General features: G+C 42.8%; 1 protein-coding gene across 4 annotated transcripts in view; it reads right to left on the bottom strand.

Moving 5' to 3' along the window:
• Positions 1-13127, bottom strand: part of Cep97 (centrosomal protein 97) — a 31096-nt gene extending 17969 nt beyond the window's left edge. Inside the window, exons 1-7 of one of the 4 annotated variants that reach the window (XM_070030345.1) lie at positions 13026-13127; positions 10332-10468; positions 8901-9059; positions 6449-6550; positions 4782-4895; positions 3584-3750; positions 62-226 (exon numbers count right to left, since the gene is read on the bottom strand). In XM_070030345.1, coding sequence (XP_069886446.1) covers positions 62-226; positions 3584-3750; positions 4782-4895; positions 6449-6550; positions 8901-9059; positions 10332-10468; positions 13026-13068 — 887 coding nt within the window. In that variant the 5' untranslated portion in view covers positions 13069-13127. Of the gene's footprint in view, positions 1-61; positions 227-3583; positions 3751-4781; positions 4896-6448; positions 6551-8900; positions 9060-10331; positions 10475-11907; positions 11991-13025 lie in introns of those variants that run through there. The other 3 variants (XM_070030344.1, XM_070030347.1, XM_070030346.1) reach the window with 3 other exon arrangements.
• Between the last annotated feature and the right edge of the window lie 4542 nt (positions 13128-17669).

A 17669-nucleotide genomic window follows, 5' to 3' on the forward strand; every position in this document is an offset into this window, starting at 1 on the left:
GAAGGACTGAAGGGTATTTTTACCTGTGAATTCATTACCTGACAAAAGTAGATGGGCTTACCTCTGTTTACTCAGAATCTTCTCTAGTTTGGCATCTTCTGCAGTTTGCAGGCCCAATGTAGAAGTAAGAGGACAAACTGTAGCGAGATATTGGACAAGCTGAATGTGCTGGCCAGGCCGATAGGCTCGCCCTTTCCCTTGACTATAGAGCCACTCAGCTTTCAAACTGGAATTGAGGGAAATAAAGAAAGGATGATGGTACTGGGAAGGTCCAAAAACACTGCTAAGCAACAGTGATTTTCCTTCCTTATTTACCTTTGTAAAAACCACTGGCTGTTTTTCATAGATATAGAGATAATGATTTGTACATTTTTTCCCCACACTTAGATATGTTTCCACAGGTTGACACTACTGTTTCTAGATTTTTTACAATTATTTTCAAAGCAACAACGAATGTTCCCTCATTAACTCTGTCAAACTGAAAAGTCCAAATATATTAACCACATTTAAAGGCACTACTTCATAATGACATTAAAAAAAAAATACACCAGGCACAGTAGCTCACGCCTGTAATCCTAGCTACTCAGTAGACAGAGATTGGGAAAACTGAGGTTGAAGGCCAGGCAGAAAGTTTGCAAGACCCCCAACTAAACCAACAAAATGCTCAGTATGCAGAAAGCATTAATAGAAGAATCATAGTCCAGGCTTACCTGGGCATAAACTTGAGAATCTATTTTAAAAACAAATCAAGGATGCCAGGTGCTGGTAGCTCATGCCTTTAATCCTAGCTACTCAGGATGCTGAGATCTGAGGATCACAGGTCAAAGCCAGGCCAGGCAGGAAAGTCCATGAGACTCTTATCTCCAATAAACCATGCAGAAAACTGGAAGTGGCGCTGTAGCTCAAGTGGTAGAGCACTAGCCTTCAGCTGAAGAGCTGAGGGACAAAGCACCCAGGCCCAGAGTTCAAGCCCCACGACTGACAAAAAAAAAAAAAAAAAAATCAAGGCTGGTACTGAGGGCCCACTCCTATAATCCTAGCTATCAGGGGACTGAGATCAGAGGACCACAGTTCAAAGACAGTCCAGCAGGAAAGTCTGTGGGAATCTCATCTCCAATTAACCACCAACAAGATGGAAATGGAGCTGTGTCTCAAGTGGTAGAGTGCTACCCTTAAGCAAAAATGTCTAGTGACAGTGCTTGGGCCCTGAGTTTAAGCCCCAGGACCAGTCTAGTAAACACACACATACACATACACCACACACACACACACACACACACACACACACACACAGAGTGCAAAAAGAGCTGGGGACATGGCTTAATGTATAAGAGTGCTTGCTTAGAAACAAAGTACAGAGGGCTGGGAAGGTGGCTCAGTGGTAGAGCACTTGCCTTGCATGCTCAAGGCCCTGGGTTCGATTCCTCAGCACCACATAAGCAAAAAGAAAAAAGCTGGAAGTGGTGCTGTGGCTCAAGTGGTAGAGCACTAGCCTTGAGCTGAAGAGCTGAGGGACAGCGCCCAGGCCCAGAGTTCAGGCCCCATGACCGGACCCGAAAAAAACCAAAAAAACAAAAAAAAAAACAAAGTACAGAGTTCAAAGCTGCACAGTGCAAAAACTAAAAAATTCAAATAAAATTCATCATTTCAGAATCAATGATGAACTAGTAATTATATGTAGTGATCATTAATAGTCAGTAATAGCAAGACCATGGGAATTTCATAGTAGCCAAGAGAATCCACAAGGTAGTCCTCCAAAACATCAAACTTTCCAGGTGCTAGTAACTCAAACCTGCAATCCTAGCTACTTAGTAGTAGGCTGACATGTGAGGATTAGGTTCAAAGCCAGCTCAGGCAGATAAATCTAAGAGACTCTTATCTCCATTTAACCATCAAAAAGCCAGAAGTGGAAGTGTGGCTGAAGTAGTAGAGCACTAACTTTGAGTGGAAAAGCTAAGGAAGATTGCAATGGCCTAAGCTCAAGCCCCGGTACAAATCAAACCTTAATCTCATCATATCTCCATATCCACCTACCAATTTTCAGAATATATCAAAAGACTTAGAAAAATGATTTTGTATGTGTGTGCCAGTACTAGCACATGCACTTAAGAGTCTTGAATTCAGGGCCTGGTGCTGTCTCTGAGCTTTTTTTGCCCAAGAATAGAGCTCTACCACTTTAGCCACCACTCCACTCTGGCTTTTTGGGTAGTTTAGTGGAGATAAAGGTCTCACAGACTTTCCTTCTTCAGGCTGGCTGTGATCCTCTCATCTCAGCCTCTTGATTAGCTAGGATTACAGAAGTGAGCCACTGGTACCCAACTGCCTTGAATTCTTTGCTTAGGTATTTTGTACAATTTCCCAAATGCATCATTATAAGAGCAATTAGGTCTAAGATACTAATATTTCTTTTTCTTTTGTTGGTCCCATGGGCCAACTCTGGGCCTGGGCGCTGTCCCTCAGCTCTTCAGCTCAAGGCTAGCACTCTACCACTTGAGCCACAGCTCCACTCTGGTTTTCTGGTGGTTAATTGGAGATAAGAGTCTCACAGACTTTCCTACCCAGGGTGGCTTTCAGTAGCTAGGATTACAGGCTTGAGCCACTCAAGTCCAGCTAAGATTTCTTTTTCATATATAAAAAGTTATAGGTGGAAGTGACACTGTGGCTCAAAGTGGTAGAATACTACTAGTCTTGAGCAGAAAAGCTCAGGAACGCCACCCAGGCCCTGAGTTCAAGCCCCATGATAACCAACAACAACAACAAAAAACCTTTCAGCTGGGCACTGCTGGTTCATGCCTATAGTCCTAACTATAAGAGTGTCAAGGACACTCTTATCTCCAATTAACCACCAGAAAACCGGAAGTGGCACTGTGGCTCAAAGTGGTAGAGCTTAGGGACAGTACCCAAATCCAGAGTTCAAGTCCCATGACTGACAAAAAAAGAAAGAAAGAAAGAAAGAAGAGCCCAGAACATTAGTTCTGGGCACAACAAATAAGTAAAAATTATAAGATTTTATGAGATTAATCTGAGATTCTATAAAATATACATAACCTAGTATCTATGCAAAAGTGTTCTAAATTCCTAACAGAGTTAACAAAAGAACTTTTAGAAAGTAAATTGTTATGAGTATTAAGTTAGATCCAAAGGCTCCAACCTCTATAGCTGATATTCATACCTTGTCCTTTTTTAAGAAAGGGGAAACAGTCCCAAATGACCAGCACATAGACCAGTGTATCATTTTCTATATGCTACTATATGCATTATCTTCATTTCTTTTTTTTGTCAGTTATAGGCCTGGGCGCTGTCCCTCAGCTCTTCAGCTCAAGGCTAGCATTCTACCACTTGAGCCACAGTGCCACTTCCAGCTTTTTCGGCTTATGTGGTGTTGAGGAATCGAACCCAGGGCCTCATGCATGCAAGGCAAGCACTCTACCACTGAGCCACCTGCCCAGCACCATTATCTTAATTTCTAACCACAGCTTGTAAGAAATATTCGATTTATTAATCTGTAGTTAATATGTAATTAAGCTAAAAATGATCTTTTTGTTAACTTTCATAATTAATATGATACCAAAGAAGTATTTACCTTTCCTTCTGAGAAATCACATATCCATCAAGGACTCTGAGGTTTAAACACCAGCTGACGATATATGGCCGGTAGTCAAACCCTGGAATGGAAGGTGTTGCCATCACGCAAGGATTGTTCATAATTGACAACTGTTCCAATTCAGTAAGGGATGCCAAATAAGAGATCTGGAACAAAGAATGTCTTTGATGAACAAAATAAGACTATTCACTGTGAATGTGCTTCAACTGATTACACACCCTTTGGCATCGTTTGAGAATGTAACAATTTCCCTCTTATTCTGGAAAGCAGTAAGTACTACTCTCCTATTAGCCTCTGACTTCTAAAATTTCAACAATACAGCCCATTTTTCATTGCTGCACAAAGAGTCCTTATAAAGTAACAGCACTATTTCCCAGCAAAGAGAATACTACTTTGAAAATAAAGAGCAACTAGGGTAAGGTGGAAAATATGCCTTATTAACCTTTACCAACAATCATCTTCCAAGGGAGGCTAATTACAGCACTACAAATGAAACCAAGCTTTAATGAGTGACCCACATTAAGAAAGTAGGAGGGCTGGGAATGTGGCTTAGTGGTAGAATGCTTGCCTAGCATGCATGAAGACTGGGGTCTAATTCCTCAATACCACATAAACAGAAAAGGCTGGAAGTGGTGTTGCGGCTCAAGTGGTAGAATGCTATAGCTCTGAGCAAAAGAAGCTACAGACAGTGCCCAGGCCCTGAGTTCAAGCCCCAGGACTGGCAAAAAAAAAAAAAAAAAAAAAAAAGACAAAAGAAAAGAGCTGGGTGACATTGGCTCATGCCTGTAATCTTAGCTATTATGAAAGTTGAGATCTAAGGATTGTGGTTCAAAGCCAGCCCAGGCAGGAAAGTCTATGAGACTCTTATCTCTAATTAACCACCAAAAAGCCAGAGTAGAGCTGCAGCTCAAGTGGTAGAGCACTAGCCCTGAGTAAAAAAGCTAAAGGACAATGCCCAGACCCTGAGTTTAGGTACCAATATTAGCCCACACAAAATAAAGGAAAGTAGGGGAAAAAAAACAAAACAAAACAGTGAGCATTCTAAGGTCAAGTAGTTTTATCATGATGGCATTTTCTTCTAAGATGCTCAAAGTATAAAATGAGCTCACAAACCAGTCCTCTGTATCTCTTAGACTCTCCACTTTCCTGGGTCGTATAAAGTATCTTCAAATTTTACCTCATTTAAGTCCCGAATTTCATTTTCTGCCAAAGAAAGTATAGCAAGACTTCTGGGTAGATAAGCAGGTGCCATTCTAAGAGAGGTGATGATGTTTCCATGTAAAAGCAGTGTCTTGAAAATAAAAATAGTATGGGTTCATTACAAATGAATAGACCACAAATGGTTCTATTCTGTTTTGACAATATCACACCTATAATCCTAGCTACTTAGGAGACTAAGGTGTGAAGGATTGCAGTTTGAAGCTAGCCCATGCAGAAAAGTCTTCGAAATCATCTCCAAATAATCTGCAAAACATAGCACGAAAGAGGCATGGCTCCAGTAGCAGAATGCTGGCCAAGGATAAGCAGATGAAGCAAAAGATTTAGGCTCTAAGTTCAAGTCCCAGTAACAGCACAAAATAAAACAAATAAAATGAACAAAGAAATCTATTGTTGTACTTCTCATTACACACAAATCAAAGACTATTAATACTTAGAAGGATCCTAAGTGAACTTTTGGTTTCACTTTCTCTCATATCAACATCTGAAGGTCAAGGAAGGTTAAAACCTAGTCTAGGGATGCATGTTAATGAAGTAACTAACATGCTGTGAGATTAGATGCAAAGCAATTTCCAGCACACTTACTTCCTTTTAAATGATAAATTTTAAAGCAAAGTTTCCAAAATGGAGAGGTAAGGCACAACTCATACCTATAACTATATAGTTTTTAGTAACTAAGAGCCAGAGGAAGGTAGAATGTCATATAAGTCAGCAACAATCAAGAACAAGTTCATCACTCTGAGTACCCAGGATTATGATCAGATTACCATACCTCCATTCCAGAACACAAAGACACAGACAGAGACACACACACAGACACACACACACACACACACACACACACACACACACACACACTCACATATTCTATCACCTTCTGTTCATGAGAATTCTCTTAGCATCTCTCAGGACAGCACCTGGCTGTTTAGAATAAGGATTACTAAAAATGATTTCTACTTGAGATGTGAGAACAGAGCTAAGATAATGCTTCTAAGGCTTCTAAGCATCCATTTGACCCAATGAAAGAAAAGTAAAGAAAAAGCCCAAAAGATTTTTGAAACTGTTGATTCCATCTGTTATTTGAATGTATAATACATTATCTGCCATAAAAAGTACAATATGGCTGGGCACCAGTGGCTCATGTCTATAATGGCTCACACCTGTAATCCTAGCTACCTAGGAGGCAAAGATCTGAGGACTAAAGTTCGAAGCCAGCCTGGGCAGTAAAGTCCATGAGACTCTTATTACAATAAATTACTAAAAAAAAGCTAGAAGTGGAGCTATGGCTCAAGTGGGAAAACACTAGTGTTGAGCACAAAAGCTTAGGAAGAGCCCAGGCCTACAGTTTAAACCCCAGGACCAGTATTCACTTGAGCAGAGTAGCTCAAGACCAGCCTGGGACAATGAGAGACTGCCCTTCTCCCACCCCCAAAAAAGATAAAAGAAAAAAAAGAAAAGAAAAGATGAACCAAAAAAAATGCCTCATACTTAATTTCTAGTACTCTAGTAGAACTCTTAAAACTAATTTATTCTTCATATATGGTAAGGTGGTTTTAGGCTAATCAGATCACTTTCCCTTGCTATTTTGGAATACAACAATAAAAATGACATAGAAAACACGCTTACCTTCAGGGATCTCAACTTAGATAAGTCACCTATCTGGGGTATGTTATTGTCTGACAAATCAAGGTGCTGAAGAGCTGTGCAGCTATTCATCTGCTCCATGGCCTATTACAAGAAAATGATCATATTCCTTAATGCACTCCAGAGCAAAACCTGAAATTCTTTCCTACTTCTTTGGAGCTGAGTCTCAGCTGAAAGAAGCAGGGCAGAAGAATTGAGCAAGGGGAAGGGAAAAGGGATAACAAAATTTATTAAATTGGGGCTGGGAATGTGGCTTAGTGGTAGAGTGCTTGCCTAGCATATATGAAGCCCTGGATTCAATTCCTCAGTACCACATAAACAGAAGAGGATGGAAGTAGCCCTGCGGCTCAACTGGTAGAGTGCTAGCCTTGAGCAAAAAAGAAGCTCAGGGACAGTGCCCAGACCTTGAGTTCAAGCCCCAAAACTGGCAAAAAAAAAATAATTAAACTGTCATGTTACAATCATGTTTATTGTAGGACTATTCACAACAGCTAAGCTATAGACTCACCATATGAACATAACAACCGATAAGTGAATAAACAAAATGTGCTATATATACACAATGGAGTATCACTCAGCCATAAAGAAGAAGAAAATTATGACATTTGCAGGAAGTTTTATGGAACTGGAGATCATCATGTTAAACAAAACAACCAAGACTCAGAAAGACAAACTGATGTTTCTTCTCATTCAGAAAAAAATGACACAAATGTAAAATGTTGATTATTGAAAGGGACCAGCAAGGATAAAAGAACAAGAGAAGGTGATGGGGGTGAATATGAATGAAGTGCAATTTATCTATGTACAGAAATAGTAAAACTTGGCTGGGAAGGTGGCTCAGAGGTAGAGTGCTTGCTTCACATGCATGAGGCCCTGGGTTCAATTCCTTAGCATCACATAAGCAGAAAAAGCAGGAAATGGAGCTGTGGCTCAAGTGGTAGAGTGCTAGCCTTGAGCTAAAGAGCTGAGAGACAGTGCCCAGGCCCAGAATTCAAGCCCCATGACCAACAAAAATAACAAAAATAGTAAAACTCATTAAAAATTGTAAAAAAAAAAAAAAACAAAAAACAAGAAAAACTGGGCCAGCAGTGGCTCATGCCAGGGCAGGAAAGTTCTTGAGACTCTTATCTCCAATTAACCACCAGAAAACTGGAAATGGTGCTGTGGTTCAAGTAGGATAGCGCTCACCTTGAGCTGAAGAGCTCAGGGACAGTGCCCAGGTTCAAAGTTCAAGCCCCATGACCAACAAAACAACAACAACAAAAAAGCCAGGCACCAGTGACTCAGGCTGAGATATGAAAATTGCAGTTTGAAACCACCCCACCCAGGAAAGTCTGTGAGACTCTCATTTACAATAAACTACTCAGAAAAGCCCAGAAGTGGTACTGTGGCTCAAGTGGTAGAGCACTAGTTTTGAACAAAAGAAGCCAGGGACAGTGCCTACGCCCTGAGTTCAAACCCCAAGACCCACCAAAAAAAATGAGGAAGAAGAAAAGAGAAAGGGAATAAGAAAAAAATAATGGAGGGCCGGGAAGGTGGCTCAGTGATAGAGCGCTTGCCTTGCATGCATGAGGCCCTGGGTTCGATTCCCCAGCACCACATAAGCAAAAAAGAAAAAAAGCTGGAAGTGGCGCTGTGGCTCAAATGGTAGGGTGCTAGCCTTGAGCTGAAGAGCTGAGGGACAGCGCCCAGGCCCCACGACTGAACCAAAAAAAAAAATTAAGAATAATGGAGAAAGTAAATACAATCAAAGCATACTAAATACATATATGGAAATACCACTCATTTGTACATCTGACATACATTAATAAAGTACATTACTATTAATCATTTGAAAGCTTCTATCTTGGCTATTTCTTTAAAAAATAGAAGGTTATTAAGTAGTTCATGTAATTCCCAATATCTACAACTAAAAAAAACCTTAGTGACTTATGACAGTTGGTATGGAACAGAATTTGCCAATTTAGAGTGAAGCCAAATAGCCTTAATTTAAAATGTGGCTCTTTAGCCGGGCGCTGGTGACTCACGCCTGTAATCCTAGCTACTCAGGAGGCTGAGATCTGAGGATTGCGGTTCAAAGCCAGCCCGGGCAAGAAAGACCATGAGACTCCTATCTCCAATAAACCACCAGAAAACCGGAAGTGGCACTGTAGCTCAAGTGGTAGAGCGCTCACCTTGAGCTGAAGAGCTGAGGGACAACACCCAGGCCCAGAGTTCAAGCCCCATGACCGACAAAAAAAAAAAAAAATGTGGCTCTTTAATTTCCTGGATTGTGACTCTGGATGAGTAGAAATGGATAGCTTCATTTTTTTTTTTTTTTTTTTGCTCTACTTACTTCTATACTAGTTTTGTGTTTTGTTTTGATTTTTTGTTTAAGAGAACAGACTGGCAATCCTAAAAAAAAAAAAAATAGTGCAAACAAGTAACAACTTACCTTAAGATTATTTCCTGCCAAATTCAGCCATTCCAAATGTACTAGTTCCTTTAGACCTTCCACATAGCCAATGCTGTTGTGAGGTAAATTTAATACTCGGAGTTGAGTCAGTTTGGCCACTCCCATCATCCGAACCAGGCGATTATTAGCCACTGACAACTGTGAAAAGGAAACATCACTATCCCTATATGTGTATAAACATATAAGCATACACACACTCATATATGCGTATCCATTACAGTGGCTGAAAAGGGTTGTTTAGATGGCCAAATGTTCGCAAATGCACAAACTCAGTTTGTAGTTTTCACATATATTATCTAAAACTATTATCTACATTATAACTATGTTTTTGTTGTTCCTAACAATAGAAAATACAAATAAAATTGATCTCCTTCAATTGCTACAGTTATTGTTTGTTGTTTTTTGTTTATTTTCCCAGCCATAACGATTGAACTCAAGACATCAAGGTTGTTAGGTAAAGAACTTGTGGCACATCCCTAACTGCTTAAAAAAATTTTTAACACACCAACAACTTGTGAATATAAGCTCAACAATCAAAACCTAGAACAAAATCAGGAACTCAGGCACCAGTTGCTCAAGCCTGTAATCCTAGCTACTCAGAAGTCTGAGATCTGAGGATCATAGTTTGAAACCTGTCCAGAAAGGAAACTCCATGAGACTCTTCAATTAACTACCCCAAAAACCAGAAGAGCTGTGGCTCAGTGGTAGCATGCTAGCCTTGAGCACAAAAGCTCAGAACAGTACTCAGTCCCAGAGGTTAAGTGCCAGGAATGCAGGACACACACACACACACACACATACACACACACACACACACACACACACACACACACACACACAGCTCAGAACAGAACCAAGTGCCAGGAATGCACACACACACACACACACACACACACACACACACACACACACACACACACACACACACACACACACACACACACACACACACACACACACACACACACACACACACACACACACACACACACACACACAGCTCAGAACAGAACCAAGTGCCAGGAATGCGCGCGCGCGCACACACACACACACCACCACCACCACCACCACCACCACCAAACATACTGAAGTAGCAAACAAATGCAAATGAATTCCTTTCCCCATCACAAAGGCAAAAGTTAGTTCCAGCCCTAGGACTGGCAAAAAAAAAAAAAAAAAAAAAAGGAAAGAAAAAAGTTGCGTTAGTGTTTTTTCAATCTAAACTGTTTTGTTTGTTTAACAATGCCTTTTCTAGTCTAAATGTAGCACATCTGGGTTCACTTTCAAGAGAGCTGCCATGTAAAAATTGAAGAAAACATGTAGTGATTTTTAGTCGTGAATGCTTTTTGCTTTCTTTTGTGTGATTATAAATTAGTCCTATGTAACTCTTTCTTAGACAGCAATACCCACCTGTATTAATTGTTTGCATTTCTCTAGGTTTTCCAATTTAATAATCTGATTTTTATCCAGAATCAGAGTGTGTACATCAGCTTCACAGGGTAAGTTTGGACCTAATTTCTGTAGTCCTTGGCCTGACCAATTGACTACTGATCCTTAAAAAGAGAAATTTGTTAGAAAACACAAAATAAATACAGCAGCTGAACACAGGGATAGAATAAAATCTCTACATAAATTAGAAAACAGAAAATCAAAATTTTTAAGACTGAAGCCGTCTAGAATTCTAAATAACCACAGGTTGATGATATACTCACTTTTCTTTAGAGATAGCAAATAACATTTGTGAAAATGTTTCTATGGTATATGATTCTATATTTTCATATTGTTCACATTTATGCATGAACTAATAATTCCATATTTTGTTTATAATACAGCATTTTCAAACTGGAAGTGAAGCTGGTTGCTGGTGGTTCATGCCTCTCATCTTCATTACTCAGAGGGCTATTGGAGGATGGTGATTCAAAGCCAGCCAGGGCAGGAAAATCCATGAGATTCTTATCTCCAATTAACCAACAAAAAAACGGGATGTGGGGGCTGGGAAGGCGGCTTTGTGGTAGAGTGCTTGCCTTGTATGCATGAGACCCCTCAGCACCACTTAAAAAGCTGGAAGAGGTGCTGGGGCTCAAGTGCACTAGCCTTGAGCTGAAGAGCTGAGGGACAGCGCCCAGGCCCAGAGTTCAGGCCCCATGACTGAAAAAAAAAAAAGTAAGTGAGGGCTGGGAAGGTGGCTCAGTGGTAGAGTGCTTGCCTTGCATGCCTGAGGCCCTGGGTTCGATTCCTTAGCACCACATAAGAAAAAAGCCGGAAGTGGCGCTGTGGCTCAAGTGGAAGAGCGCTAGCCTTGAGCTGAAGAGCTGAGGAACAGCGCCCAGGCCCAGAGTTCAGGCCCCACAACCGGACCCAAAAAAAAAAAAAAAAAAAAAAGTAAGTGAAGCTGTGGCTCAAGTGGTAGGACACTAATCTTGAACAAAAAAAAAAAGCTGGGAGACAGTGTCCAGCCCGTGAGTTCAAGCCCCAGGACCAGCACCAAAAACAAACAAACAAAATTAATGAAAATGATCAACCTGAAATATGGTTATATGCTAAAGGCCCGAACTATTTTAGAAATCTACAGTTCAGTTAAGGTTGGGTGAGAATTAAAGGAGAAATTATGTACATACAACCCTCAACAAAGCACTTTAGTTCGGATCGCAGCAGCCATTAACCACTGTGGTATTCTAGGCAAGTTGTTGTTTTCTGTTGTTGTTGTTTTGGGGTTGTTGTTGTTGTTTTTTTTTTGGTTGGTCGTGGGCCTTGAACTCTGGGGCCTGGACGCTGCACCTACGCTGTTCAGCTCAAGGTGAGTGCTCTACCACTTGCGCCACAGAACCACTTCCAGGTTTCTAGTGGTTAATTGGAGATAGGAGTCTCACGGAGTTTCCTGCCCGGGCTGGCTTTGAACCGCAATCCTCAGTTCTCGGCCTCCTGAGTAGCTAGGATGACAGGCGTGAGGCACCGGCGCCCGGCTTAGTGACTCCGTTAGGCTCACTTTTCTACAGTGTAGGATGAGGATGTTGATAATGCCAGTCTCATCCATGTTCCACACGGGAAGCCAGTAAAAGGAGAGGTCACAGAAGCAAGACGTTCAGAATACTCTGGAAAGGCCACTGGATCAAGGGGAAGAAAGGAGCTCCCTGAAGGGGCGGGGCCAGAGCAACTGCCAATTTCAAACGTCTAATTAGGATGGCAGGGGGGATACGGGGGTGTGCGGTTCGCCTTCGGGGAGGCTTTCCCCGTCTCTGCGGGGTGTAGGGGCTCCTAGCATTCGAGGGGGGTGACGAGCCCCCGGGGAACGCCACGCACCCGAGCGCCGTCCCAGCCACGGCGGTGCACACACCTCTCCCACCCTCCGGCCACCCCCCCTGCAGGAATCCCCGGCTCCCGGACCGCCGGCCCCGGGCGCGGAGGCGAGCCCGGACCCCCCAAGCCTCCGACCCGTAGCCAAAACAAAAGGACCTCGGGTCGGCCGGCGTCCCAGCGAGCTCCCCGCCGACCGCACGGCGCGGGCTGCCCGCGCTCTGCAGAGCAGAGCGCACACTCGAACCCGGGGCCTACCGGGTCCGCACAACGAGGGAGTGGAAGACCATGGACCCTGGGTCACCCCCTGATTTTTTCTTTCATCGAGCCCACCCTCCACTTTCAAGGAACAGTTCAGGCAGTCTACGGAGCAGTAGCTCATGTGATGCTTCCGGAACGTTCTAGAAACGGAGGGGAAAGGGCGACGGCCGAAGCAAAAGAGAGATCCGGCCAATTTCCCTCGGGCACCATCGGAACTCAAAAGTAAATGTCCCAGAAAGGTCACCGCAGTCCGAAACCCACCACCCAGCCAGGCTAGGGGAGCGCGGCACTGGGGTGCCCTGGATCGCGAAGGCTCCTGGGGGTTGAAGTCCCCCTACCCAGCGCTCGCCGCAATACTACAGGGCTGCATAGCGACCTGAAACTACAACTCCCACAAGACAGCGCGCCCCCGCGACGCCCACAGCCCCGCATCCGAAGAACTGGTTCAGAACTGCTCTTCCAAACCTAGGCTTCTCCTCTCCATCAGGCGACTGTGTAATACAGCTCCACCAAATAAACCGTGAAGTCAGGGGTGCGGAATCCCCTTACCTTCTCCCGGAGGCAAAGTCCCGTCGGCGCGCGCCGCCGCCATACTTGCGGCTCGCTGGTGACACCAGGCAACCGTCCTCCAGCCGCTCAGTGGAGCTTGTAGTCTGCAGGAGGGAGTCGGAAACTACAACTCCCAGGATGCACGGCATCCACACGGCCCAATTGGCTGCCTAGTTATGTGAACCGGGGCTAGTAACTGAGTGGGGGGCGAGCTCAAGAACCCTGATCAACACCCTTGTTGGATGGTGAGAAGGCTGTGTGGTGCCTTTCACTCGCTGTCGAGGTGTTATGCAATCTGGAGCTTTTCCCTTCGGGAATATTATGGTAGAGGGAATGTGAGAGTTCATTCCTGAAAGTTTCTATGGTGGCTACCTCATCTTTTTGCGATTCTGAATGAAGTTGAAAGGTGTTCATGTGTGCTCTTGGAATGGGTTGGTGATCTTGTCCAGACAATCCAAATGAATCTAGGTGAAGTTCTAATCAAATGGATCCAGAGACCTCTGAAACTAATTTTAACACAGTACTTTTAAGCGGGTGTTTTTAAAAGGTACAAATCCAGAACTTTTTCCTAAAGTACTCAAATTAATTTTAAAACAGTCTACAAACCAAAGAATTATACTGCATCGTTGGAGGGAGGGTAAGCTCATACTGAGGCAGGATAAAGAAAATTATCCGTAGACAGATAAAGGAAATTTATTTAAATGTAAAAAGGGGCAGCCTCAGAAGAAACTAGGAGGAAAGTTGAAGAAAGGTAGTTAATCTACCCCACCCCACCTACTTCTGGATGTTAAACTACAAGAACAAGAACGAGTGACAGGAGAAAGGTTAAAATCTGTCTGCCTCTTCAAAATGAATTTTTCTTTCCATCACATAGCATACATCATTCTTGAGCTCTGGGCCTAGGCACTGTCCCTCAGCTCTTCAGCAAAGCTATCGCTTTGAGCCACAATGCCACTTCCAGCTTTCTGGTGGTTAATTGGAGATAAGAGTCTCACGGACTTTCCTGCCTGTGCTGGCTTTGAACTGCGATTCTCAGATCTCAGCCTCCTGAGTAGCTAGGATTACAGGTGTGAGCCACTGGCACCTGGCATGATAATATTCTTGAGTAATCTATTTTCTTATTTCTAATCATAGGTGCAGGTTTAGTATAAAAGACAGGGCCACTGTTTTCCTGTGCCTGCCTCTGTACTTTGCCTAAGTGACATCTGTCTTGTAGGCATTCTTGACATTGTACTTTTGCACTGTCAAGTACTTTCAGCCTTGCTTAGGGAGAACAGTGGTCTCCAATAAATAACAAGAATGTTAAGAGCCAAGTGCTGGTGGCTCATGCCTGTAATCCTAGCTACTCAGGAAGCTGAAATCTGAGGATCACAATTCAAAGCCAGATGGGGCAGAAGAGTCTGAGACTCTTATCTCCAATTAACTATCAGGAAACAAGAAGTGGAGCTGTACTCAAAGTAGTAGAGCCCTAGCCTTGAGCAAAAGAATTCATGGACAGCTTCTCGGCCCTGAGTTTAAGTCCCATGGCAAAAAAAACAAGATGTTATGGTTATAAATGTGCTTTTCCATGTGGTTTCTGTGGGTTTTGTGCAAGCTTGTGGTTTTGGGTCTTTGTTTTGTTTTGTCTTTTTGTTGGTCGTGGGGCTTGAACTCTGGGCCTGGGCGCTGTCCCTCAGGTCTTCAGCTCAAGGCGAGTGCTCTACCTCTTGAGCTACAGTGCCACTTCCGGTTTTCTGGTGGTTTATTGGAGATAGGAGTCTCACAGTCTCTGCTGCCCAGGCTGGCTTTGAACCGAGATCCTCAGATCTCAGCCTCCTGAGTAGCTAGGATTACAGGTGTGAGCCACCAGCGCCGGGCTGGTTTTGGGTCTTTGTGATAACTATCACCAAGGAATTTTTGGTGGTGATGGTGGTGGTGTCCCTGAGCTCTTGCACTCAAGCGAGTGCTCTACCACATTAAGCCACAGCACCGCTTCTGGTTTCTGGTGGTTATTTGGAGATGAGTCTCATTCATTTTCTTGCCTGGGCTGGCTTTGAACCATGATCATCAGATCTCAGCCTCCTGAGTGGCTAGGATTACAGGCATAAACCACCGGCATCCAACTATTACCAAAGAATTATGCATAAAAACATTTCCTTCATACTCCCAGTAACTCTTTTTTATATTTATTGTTCTTGCAAGGTTGACACAGAAACTCTTTTTTTTGGGGGGGTGGGTCCAGTCGTGGGGCCTGAACTCTGGGCCTGAGTACTGTCCCTCAGTTCTTCAGCTCAAGGCTAGCACTCTACCACTTGAGCCACAGCCCCACTTCCAGCTTTTTTTTTTTTTCCTGCTTATGTGGTGCTGAGGAATCAAACCCGGGGCTTCATGCATGCAAGGCAAGTGCTCTACCACTGAGCCACCTTCCCAGACCCAGAAACTCTTTTTGATTCTGCAATTTTGACTTCTTTTTTTCACATGAAAGAAGGGGCATGAAGATTGAGGAGAATATCTAGAAGGTTGATATTTTCCCCCAATTTAGCAAAGTGAGAACTTTGGAGGGAAATCCTGGAAACTTAGATAATTGCACAGATTCCTAAACATTTAAAACCATAGTTGAAACGATGTTTTGTTGGTTTACCTACCCTTGAGGCAGGATAGATTAAGGAAAAGGAGGCATGGTAAACAGCAGCCAGGAGCTCAGAAACAGACATTAGTGTTATTTTTATTTTTAGCTTTAACCCTTCACTCCTACATATGCTATAGTATTAGTTTAAGGAAAAAGAAAGAACAAAACCAGATTTTTCCATCTGAACTTGCAGCTGGCAAGGTCATCATAAAAAAATGGAGCAAGGGGGGCTGGGAAGGTGGCTCAGTGGTAGAGTGCTTGCCTTGTATGCAAGACGCCCTGAGTTTGATTCCTCAACACCACGTAAGCAGAAAAAGCTGGAAGTGGTGATGTGGCTCAAGTGGTAGAGTGCTAGCCTTGAGCTAAAGAGCTGAGGGACAGTGCCCAGGCCCAGAGTTCAGACCCCACAACCAACAACAACAACAAAAAAAAATGGAGCAAGGACATCATAAAAAAAAGATGTGTGTCCTAGAAAAGCAAATACTTGGGAAAATTACTCCTCTCAGCACAAAGTACTTATCTCAAGGATAAACATCTATTTTTAAAATATATGGCAGAACTCATTAATGAGCATGTTAATCTTAGAGCCTCTGAACCCAAGTGATAAAAAGTGTAACAGTGACTAAATGTACCAGGTGTGAAATAAAGAAAAACTTAGCCTAGAATAACTTCAAGTCAAACCCTACCTTTATCATAGATATACCCGCTGCTCTCAAAGAGCTTGGTGGTGTCTCCCTTTGAGCTCCCCTACTCCAGCAAAGTGTGCCTCTGCCTTTCCGCTTGCCTGCTTGCCTACTCAATAAAACTCTGCTAAGTTTTCTTACCATTGTGATTTGTCCAGAAATTCCTATTCTAGTCATAGTCAAAGACCTGGGATTAAATCCAGGGTCTCTACTTCTAGAGAGATACTTCACAAACTCTCAGCTGGAACCAGTGACACCCTAAGTTCCTAGCAAAGGCATAACTGAGAGGTAACTGAGGAGGTTTATGGCTCTTATAGGGTGGCTAGGTGTTACAAGGTTCCACATGTCCAGATGACTCAGTGTAATGCTGGTTCTCAGGTTCTCTGATTTGGACAAGCCAAAGAAAGATGTCAGGATGAGAGTGGATGGTCATGCTTCTATTCACTGTTCATAGACTCATTAGCACCAATGGCACACTGTCCACAGGCTCACATTCTGTCCATAACTACATGCACTGTCCAGTCATGGTACCTGTTTTATGCTGCAACTAGACAAAGGTGGCATTTTTCCAGGGATAGCCATGCAAGACTGCCTTCAAAAACCCAGTCACAAAGCTTCATGCAGGGTTATCTAACATAGCTCATGTTCACATGATTCAAGTTTCCATGGAAATGTTGAACTATCTGAATCAGTCATTGGGTAGCATAAGGCCCCTAACTCCGTTTACCTTTTACCCAGCAACACTTTACTATTATAGTACAAAAATTCTTTTTTTCCCTTCAGACACATATTTTACATCTAAAATCGAACTGCTAACCTTTTAACTAAATTGCTTTTTGCTTTTCTTTTTTAAAATTGTGATTACTACAGAGGGGTTACAGTTAAATAAGGCAGATAAAGGGTAAATTTCTTTTTAGACAATGTCACCCCTTCCCTTTTGCTCTCTCCCAGTCTTTCCCTCCCATCCCACTCACAAGTTGTACAAATGTCACTGCTATATTTATTTACCCTTTGACCCTCCATTTCTATTTTCCCCTTACCCTCTCAAACAAGACAAAAAAAAAGCAACAAAGAAAACACCTTTTTTGTATATATTTTTATTGTAAAAATACTGTATAGAGGGGTTACAGTTACATGAGTAAGGCAATGAGTACATTTCCTATGGAGTGTTGTTACCTCTTCATTTGTTTTTCCCCTACCATCCCTTTGTTTCCATTTCCTGGAGTTCATTTGGATACATTTTTTGTTTTGTTTTTGCCTCAGGCATGCAAGGCAAGCACTCTACCACTGAGCCACCTTCCCAGCCCAGCAGTCTAAATTCTTAAAAAAAAGACTTTCACTTTTCAGCACAGT

Source organism: Dipodomys merriami, unplaced genomic scaffold, assembly GCF_024711535.1.
Source record: "Dipodomys merriami isolate MVZ:Mamm:240054 unplaced genomic scaffold, mDipMer1.0.p SCAF_2, whole genome shotgun sequence".
NCBI classification, from domain to species: domain Eukaryota; kingdom Metazoa; phylum Chordata; class Mammalia; order Rodentia; family Heteromyidae; genus Dipodomys; species Dipodomys merriami.